Below are 8932 nucleotides of genomic sequence, written 5' to 3' on the forward strand. Positions count from 1 at the left end.
GTGGCATTGTAAGACACTGTGTGTGTGTGTGTGTGTGTGTGTGTGTGTGTGTGTGTGTGTGTGTGTGTGTGTGTGTGTGTGTGTGTGTGTGTCCTATTTAAAACAGGTGTCAGCAGAAGTCATGGCTGTCCTATTGTCCACATGAAAGTGAAGGTTTCAACTTATTTCCACAGGTCAACAGCAGTGCATTTAAAACCAGTGGAGCGTGTATAACACATACATACAATTCAGTCAAATTGAGCAGTTGGAGACAGTAAAGACAGGTTTACTTTTCACACAAAGCTGAAGAAAGTGGGATACGTCCATATAGTCGCACCTGTAGATGGGTGTGGAGAAACTCAGGATCTGCCTATAAAGCACTGTGGCTTCTTACTTGTATATAGTTACATGAGTAAATCAATGCCACGATGCTGACTTTTATCCAGCTGATGATTTTGCTTCTTTGGACGAGCATTAGCTCAGCTGATGCAGAGAAACTTTTCCACAATCGGGATCATTCTGATGTGCAGCCCTTTAATTCTCACCAAGCTAAGGTTATAACAGACAAGTACACAGCAGAGGTACAAATCATTACCATTTTTTCAAATGCTCTGTTGTTGTTTTTTTAAACTTCATTTCATGATAGATTAAAGGAGCCATATGATGTCACTCATGTCTTGTTATAGTTATTTCTCTCTAGATATGGATTCATTAAGCCGGTGAACTGGGAGGAGATCCAGTTTGAAGATTCAGACGCCTCTTTTAATGACGACTTCTTGGATGATCTTCAAGACACGATCCAAGAAGGAACATCAATGCATCACTCAAGGGATGCTCCTCAGGATGGCGAACACGATGACCACAACAGTCTAACTGAGAGCCAAGCGTTTATTTCAGCACTTAAAGAGTTTCAGACGCTGTCAGGCCTGCCTGCCACAGGTGTGTTTGATGAGGCCACCAAGGCGGCAATGAACAAACCGAGGTGTGGAGTCCCTGACAAGGAGATTAACCTGGACACCCCTGTAGCACCTGAGAACAGCAGTGCCTCAGATACTGAAAACGGTTTCAGTGACGCTTTCAATGAGACTGATAGTAACAACACAATCAGTGACTCTTCTTTTGGTACTGCTAACTCCTCTGAAGACGACATATTCAACGTTAATGACACAGAAAGTGTTTCCAATGACACCAGCTTGAATTACACAGACTTGAACTTAATTGATCACATTGTAAACAACACTTCTCTAAACAGCTCACATGATGAGGTAAATATCAGCGTGAACGCCCATCAGAGCGAAGCTGTGCGACGCAGGAAACGTCACCTCGCCACTCTTGTGTCCAAAAGCAGGCACAAGAGAGATTTGAGTGAAACGGGTTACATGGCCTTTACTAAGAAGATGTTGAAATGGAGGCTGATAGGAGAAGGCTACAGCAGTCAGTTGTCCATTGAAGACCAGAGGTACATCTTCAGACTGGCCTTCAGGATGTGGAGTGAAGTGTCTCCGCTGGAGTTTGTGGAGGATACACGTTCCCCACTGGAGGATGTTGATATCAGGCTAGGCTTTGGCACAGGTAGGTCTGACTCAATACATACACACTTATTGCTAAATTTTTTTTTTGAGGGAATTAGTGAAAATTGTATGTTATCTTTTACTACTTCTGTTATTTTCAAGATAGTATCACTTCTCAATCGCTTATACTGTATACGAAAACTAAAGTATAGTACAGAGGTTTTTTACTCACTCAGTCCGATATTTACAGAAAATACACAATTCACATTTAATAATTAATTCTTGGGGGGAAAAATGTAATGTTAAGAACCAACATATTTTAGCTGTAATGGCCATCATCAGTCTTCCATACAGCAGGAATATGTTGGTTTGGTACATTAAAGCAGCCCGTCGTGTGAAGTGCTGTGCTGATAATGTTTTATCAAATTGATTGAGAAATGAATGCATTTTTTTTTCTCCTTCTGTGCCACTGTATTTCTCACAGGTAGGCATCTGGGTTGCAATCAGAGATTTGATGGCACTGGTCAAGAATTTGCCCACGCCTGGTTCCTGGGTGATATACACTTCGATGACGACGAACATTTTACTGCTCCCAATGCTGGCAGTGGGATCAGCCTTCTCAAAGTAAGCATCATCAAAGGAATCATCAGATGTATAATGGAAAAGAATAATCTGGGGTTTCATTCTAAAAAGATTTCTTAATTTCCTATGTATTAGGTAGCAGTTCATGAGATCGGCCATGTTTTGGGTCTCCCCCACTCATACAGAGCTGGCTCGATAATGCAGCCCAGCTATCTGCCCCAGGAGTCAGGCTTTGAAATGGACTGGATGGACAGGAAGGCCATACAGCACCTCTATGGTACATGGTTACAGCACCATCTAGTGGACACACACACACACACACACACACACACACACACAGAAATAGATACAGACAGACAGAGACAGACCGACAGACAGACAGACAGAAATAGATTCAGGTTTATTTACATCATGTGTCAAAGTCAAGGCACGCGGGCCAAATCCGGCCACTGGTTTTTGTTTGACATTTTTGGTGCTTTTCTCTACGTTTTTGGTGTTTTTTCCGTAATTCTTTATGCTATTTCTGACAGTTCTGGTGCTATTTTCATCGTTTTTCATTGTCAATAAACTATGTCTGGCCCTCGATGTGATTCTCTTTTTCCAGGGTGGTCCTTAGAGAAGTTGAGTTGACACTCCTGATTTATATATATACTTACAGATTGACACAAAACCAATTTGTTTTCTATATGCTTTTGTTTGAACCCAGGGGGATGTAAAGGTCAATTCAACACAGCATTTGATTGGATAAGAAAGGAAAAGACGCCCTATGGGGAGGTGGTCATCCGCTTTAACACCTATTTCTTGCGAGACGGCTGGTACTGGCTGTATGAGAACAGAAATAACCGAACACGCTATGGAGATCCAGTTGCACTGCAGGTTGGCTGGCGTGGAATTCCCATGGATGGAGTGGATGCTTATGTGCATGTGTGGTCCAGAAAAAGAGATGCTGTTTACTTCTTTAAAGGTAAGCACCAAAAAGAAGCCTACATAAGTTAATACTTTATGTACAAACATGTTGTGTAGTTCATTTTTCATTATATAGCTCTATTTGATAAATGGTGTTTTTGTGTACAGGAGCTCAGTTCTGGAGGTATGACAATGAGAATGATCAGGTGTTCAGACAGGACCCTGAAGGCCACCACTATCCAAGGCTAATCTCTGAGGGTTTCCCAGGGGTGTTTAGTCCCATTGACACAGCCTTCTATGACAGGAGGGACTCTCGCATCTACTTCTTCAAAAACATTCTTGTAAGAAATGCAGCCTTATCTTCTCTTTGACACATGACACAGATTAGTTAGATGAGGTAGGTTAGAAACCACAATAGCTTTGGGGATTGTGTGAGCGAAGGCCAGTGAGGTGACAGTTTAAGGGATTAAATCAAGGCTGGAGTGCCGACCAGGCAATGTGGGCAACTGCCGTAGTGTTACAGACCACCGACAAAAAGCCCCATGTTCACTGTGTGTCAAGTTTTGGTTATTTAATTTAATTGGTTATATAATTTAATTAATTGTAAATTTGTTCGGGAATATCAACTAAGGCCAGTCCTGCATTATTACCTTACCATTAATCATTTTGTGGCCCTGTCTTGTAAAGGGAGCCTCTGTCAAAATCTTACAAAATCTGTTAAGAATTCCTTACATTGTGCTAATCTAATTACCACAAATTAATTGAAACACAGAAAACCTGAGGCACACACTATATTTCACACAGGAAGGCATCTGGGTTGCAATCAGAGGTTTGATGGCACTGGTCAAGAATTTGCCCATGCATATTATTACAGCTTTGGACTACCTGTTGGTTTCTGGGTATATTATTTAGCTGCCATGTATAGTCTACTGTGTGCTCAATGGGAACAAAGAGGCAACAAGGCACAAACCTAATACACAGTAAGTATTATATATGTATACATAAGCAAAGTCTTGGCGAGACCAAAGCCCAGGCTAATTAATTGTTTCTCAGCATTATGAGGGAACATATTAATGCAAACAAAGCTGCTACACTTCCTCAGCGATTTCTTTGTGTGCTGTAATTGAATTGATTTCTATATAAGAGGGGAAAACAATTATCTGTTCAAACAGGTGTATGCATTCGATGTGGAAGCCAACAGCTTGGCAAGAGGCTTCCCCAAAAACATCAGAGTTTTTTTCCCTCCAGTGGTGAGTGGAGACCATCCAGATGGCAACATTGATGCTGCCTACTTCTCCTACACCCACAATGCCATCTTTCTACTCAAGGGCACACGCTTTTGGCAGGTGGTGGGCAGCCGCGATCGCTGGCGCCGGCCCTTTCTGCCACGAAATGGCCTGCTGCCACACAAGGAGGTGGATCAGCACTGGTTCGACATCTGCAACGTTCATCCCACTGCACTCAAACTAACCCGCTGAGTTTGCTGAAGCAGAGATCCATTAAACCCTACTAATGTGTACTGATATGGACTACTGATATTCATCTGTTGTGGTATGTATACATGTTGTCATATGTGTGTAGACACCAATTGTCTTCTCTTTTTTTATGTTTATCCATAATTCAAGATCTTAGACAAAAACAACTGAATATTTCTGTTGGCTCACTTTCAACGAGGTGTTGTTAATACATCAGCTGCTCTGTCTGTCTCTCACATAGAGGTGCCAAATGCATATTGGCATGAAAACTATCCTAAAGGACCTTTTATGATTAAGATATTTAGAGCATTACTGAAAATATACTTTTTTATAGAATGGTTACTTATTCTTTATACACCTTTTATATTGAGAACTATTAGTGACTTCTCTTATCGGATATATTGGACCTATATCTTTTGAAGAAAGACGTGTAAAAGTATCTGTACTATTATGCATGAATAAAAATGTAAATGTATTCAGAAGACTGGTTTCTGGGTAAAGTTACAGATTGAAGAAGACTTTTTATGTAATGGTTTAAAACGTATATCATCAGAAATATTACACACAATGGAATGGAAACATTGATCCAGATTCCTCAGGGTTCTTATTTGCGCAATATATTGCTGGGAGGATACAAAATTATAACCAGATCCACTCGTTGCCCTGTGATGATTATAGAAGTGTAGGTTCATGTGGTCCCATGGCCTCTTGTAGCTCATAGTCTGATCTCAGCACATCTGCACAGAATGTATGAAACTATGGCTTCCCTCTTAATCACCTGCAGAAGCTCTAATCTATAGCTGCCTGCAGCCAGGAAAGAATATCACGTCAATTCATTAAAGTCAAGTTAATTTAATTTCTATAGCATGATATCACAAATCACAAATTTGCCTCAAGGGCTTGGAAAACCATGATACTCCCCTTTACAAAAATCCCTTCAATGCTCTGATTCATCCCCTGCAGTGCAACAAGCATTTCGTCTGACCTGGAAGAAAACAATATAAGCTTTATCAATAAAAACCTGGAGTTAGTGGAAAACATCTAACCAAGTGATCAGTTTCTTTGAAATCCCTCTTGTTAAGAAGTCTATGGTAAATGATTTACACACTATCAATCCAAAAAGACCCGATTCAAATTGAGATTGAAGCAAAAATGATTGAAAAAGGGACTCGCCTTATTACTCAATGCTGTTCCATTTTATAGTAATCATTTGAGGACGGTGCAAAGAAACAGACATCAATTCTGTAATCAATATGTTACTTGAATACTTATTAATTCAGCTCATCTTAGAAGATTAAGCTCCTGGTGGGCCTCAGATAACTAGCGTTGTGCTCCAGGCGCTCCACAGGCTATATTAATAAATTGAAGTAGAAATCAATTACAAGCAAAGGAACAAAATGTCATGGTAAGTGGGGTTACAGAGACGGATGTTAAGGCAATACCGCATACAAATAACTGCCCTTGTTCATCTTTTTCTGCGGATGTATGTTTGTCTTCTTCAGATAACATTCCTTATAATTTTCATGATATATTTAGAATTTGAGTGACTACGTTGCAACGGGCATCATGTCTTGCTTCTTGGTTCAAATCCACTTACAATTTTAGAGATTTCTTTTTTATTATTACAATATTTACAGACATATTATCCCTCCAAGAGAACGAATAAACATCCTGTAATTCAGCGTGAAGTCGGATTTGTTTGAATCTAATATGCCATATGTTTGTTGTTGCAGTACATTGCTGCATGGTTGACATCTCAGCAGGAATTATTGATAGACTAATATTGAATCCAGTATGTTGCAGTACTGTGGAGGCTTGTGATCTGTTTGTTTATCTCATTATGAAGCACCATACATCTCCTGCACCCTGGAGTTCTCCACACAGAGAAATCCTAAATACAATGCGAGTCCCCGGCTGCCATATTGCACAGCTCAATGATCTGTGTTTTTGCTATTGAAGCTCCCCTCCCTACACCCTGGGCCTCTTTGGATGCGACTAAGATAAATGAGATCAGTCATGCTGATGGAGCCCGAGCCTCAGAAGCCTCAGAGAGATTCAAAAACCTGTGTCATGGCACAGGAATTCACATGGGAGGCACTTGAGAAACCGGAGAATGGGACAAAACTCCTGCAGCACATTCATATAACAAAAATCTCCTAAACTCTGCCAAGAAAATAACTTGCAGGGCTGTTGCGTCATGTCTGTCTCAGAGCAGTGTAGAGAACATAGGAATGTATTCCAGAACGCGGTAACCGTCGGCTGCGAATTGGGCTGCAATGTAATGCAAATGTGCTTCGTCAGTGTGTACACAGTGCTTGTTTTTGCCTCTGACAGAATCAGATTGTCATTGTAAGTGTCTATGGGAAGATGGTGAAGTCTCGTTCTGAAATCTTGCGAGGTGTCCGGGAAGTTTGTTGTTTTGGAGTAGGCCACAGACAGCATAGCTTTGTGTTGTCTAAAAGATTTTCAATTGTGCATTTCTGAATTGTGCCAACAAAATTGTTGAGCTACACTTCACACAGCTTCCATAGACGTTAGGCCTACTTTGGATACGGACAGGCTGAAGTTGCAGCTAGTTGTGCTGTATAGCTGCAAATTGATTCTAACACTCCGGTCCATACACTGCGCCTTAGGGTTTGAAGTGACCATTTGAGCATGATGACTACAGCCAAAGAGGAGAAGAAATCCTATACTAAAGCACATTTTCCTAAAGAAAAAATGCCGTTCCAACAGTAGAGAGTTGCAGACGGAGCGAAGGTAAGCTAACGTTAATGCTATCAGCTAGGTTGACCCGTCATCAGAAAGCATGGCACGATAAGGGCATAATATATAGATAACTTCTTCATCTTTCCATAATGTAACTGTCAGTGGCAAAAACAAGCACTTTTAGTTGACGTACATTGACGGTGCACATTTGCTCAATACTGGACCAATTTCAAAGATTTTTTTGTTCACATTAGTCACTTCGACACACATGCATGGGAAAGTAAGGTCCTGTTTGCTATATAAATTACCCTTAAACAAACTGCTGCATGTAGAGGCAGTGGTGTGTTGCATTTAAAGTGATGGTTCCAAGTTATTTCACCTTAGGGTCCTTTGCACCACAACTTCGAGCCAAACACCCCCCCAGAAGCTTTTTTCACCTGGGTCTAACATTGGGAGAGTTAGCGTAGAGTAGCGTTATCAGCTGAATAGCTTAGCGCAGAGGCTAATGGACCCACGTTTGTATCTCGTAAATGACCCCACTAATAATGCCCGAAATGATACCAAATTTCTACACTAGTACAAATAGTTTATTTACTCATAAAAGATGGATTTGGAAAGTTAGTAAAACAGGAGTGTATGTAAATAACACTTGCCTGCTGGCTTCTCGCCTGCTGCTGCTGCTGCTGCTGCTGCTACCTAACGGGCGGTAGAGTGCGTTAGGGGTCCGTTACAAATAACAACACCAAAAGAGATGCACCCAAAAATATTTATTAATTAAACTTTTTTTTTTTAAAGTAAGTGCTGTAGTATAACTAGCAGGAGACAAGTTATAATTGAGGTAAGTTTGGAGACATTACCTTATTTAATCATTAAATTAATAAATATTTTTTGTTGCATCTCTTTCGGTGTTGTAATTTGTAGACGGCCCTAAGCACTCACACTGTCCGGCAGCAGCAACAACAACAACATAGTAGGACTTAGAAGCCAACAGGCAAGTGTTATTTAATAAAATTTGGTGTAAAAAAAAAAAAAAAAAAACAAACCGAAATCTTTGTAGTTAACCTAGACGTTTGGTATCATTTCGGGCATTATTAGTGGGGTCATTTACGAGATACATCACTGGATCCATTAGCCCCTGCGCTAAGCTATTCAGCTGATAACGCTACTCTAGCTAACTCTCCCAATGTTCGACCCAGGTGAAAAAAGCTTCTGGGGGGGTGTTTGGCTCGAGGTCATGGGGCAAAGGACCCTAGGGTGAAATTACTCCGAACCATCACTTTAAGTCTTTCAATAGCATTGTTGTCCCGTAACCCCAATCTCCAGGGTTCGGTAATCATGCACCAACCCCACCCCTCCTCCATGCAGTTGCTAGTAGCGTTTATCCCGTCAAATCAACGAGGACACGTAGGATTGAAAAAACACGATGGACTCTTCAGAAGAGGTCATTATCTTGTAATTCTTATGTCCTCTTCTTCTCCGAAGCTGAATGCTGCTGTTGTCCTTTCTCAGCGGGGACGTAAAACGCATCACTCGAGCTTCTGCGCGAGAAAGTCACCGGACTACACCATTTTGTGTAAACATAGTTAGCCATACTGAGCAATACAGAGAGAGTTTTGTGGAGCTGATAGGCTGAATTAGCTTTGTATCAACTCACTTGGCAATGGTTTGAATGAAGCGGGCGTTCATTAATATAGAATAGTTGCGCACTATGGCTTTAATCAGCCTGGTCTCACAGAATTCCGTGAAATGATCACAAACTGCTAACACCGCATT

The 8932-nt window shown here is 41.0% G+C and overlaps 1 protein-coding gene across 3 annotated transcripts; it reads left to right on the forward strand.

Annotated features, from left to right (window-relative positions):
* Positions 1 to 59: 59 nt before the first annotated feature.
* Positions 60 to 4501, forward strand: mmp21 (matrix metallopeptidase 21). Of its 3 annotated transcripts, none has more exons than XM_039787208.1 (7): positions 60 to 153; positions 666 to 1551; positions 1975 to 2114; positions 2208 to 2349; positions 2779 to 3036; positions 3147 to 3319; positions 4151 to 4501. In XM_039787208.1, exons 1-7 carry the CDS (start codon positions 142 to 144, stop codon positions 4454 to 4456), a joined length of 1917 nt encoding a protein of 638 aa, XP_039643142.1. In that variant the 5' UTR covers positions 60 to 141; the 3' UTR covers positions 4457 to 4501. The 3 variants fall into 3 exon arrangements, with proteins under 3 accessions (XP_039643142.1, XP_039643143.1, XP_039643141.1); XM_039787209.1 differs by having other exon boundaries at positions 67 to 560; positions 4227 to 4306; XM_039787207.1 differs by having other exon boundaries at positions 68 to 560.
* Positions 4502 to 8932: the final 4431 nt, after the last annotated feature.

The sequence above is a fragment of the Perca fluviatilis genome, chromosome 21, assembly GCF_010015445.1.
Source record: "Perca fluviatilis chromosome 21, GENO_Pfluv_1.0, whole genome shotgun sequence".
Classification (NCBI taxonomy): domain Eukaryota; kingdom Metazoa; phylum Chordata; class Actinopteri; order Perciformes; family Percidae; genus Perca; species Perca fluviatilis.

What these genes read in the sequence shown, in the direction of transcription:
- mmp21 (XM_039787207.1), top strand. Translation starts at nt 408, where the DNA reads ATGCTGACTTTTATCCAGCTGATGATTTTGCTTCTTTGGACGAGCATT. An exon ending in CAGACAAGTACACAGCAGAG is followed by an intron (nt 561 to 665) that starts GTACAAATCATT and finishes GTCTTGTTATAG; the next exon opens with TTATTTCTCTCTAGATATGG. An exon ending in TGCTGTTTACTTCTTTAAAG is followed by an intron (nt 3,037 to 3,146) that starts GTAAGCACCAAA and finishes TTTTGTGTACAG; the next exon opens with GAGCTCAGTTCTGGAGGTAT.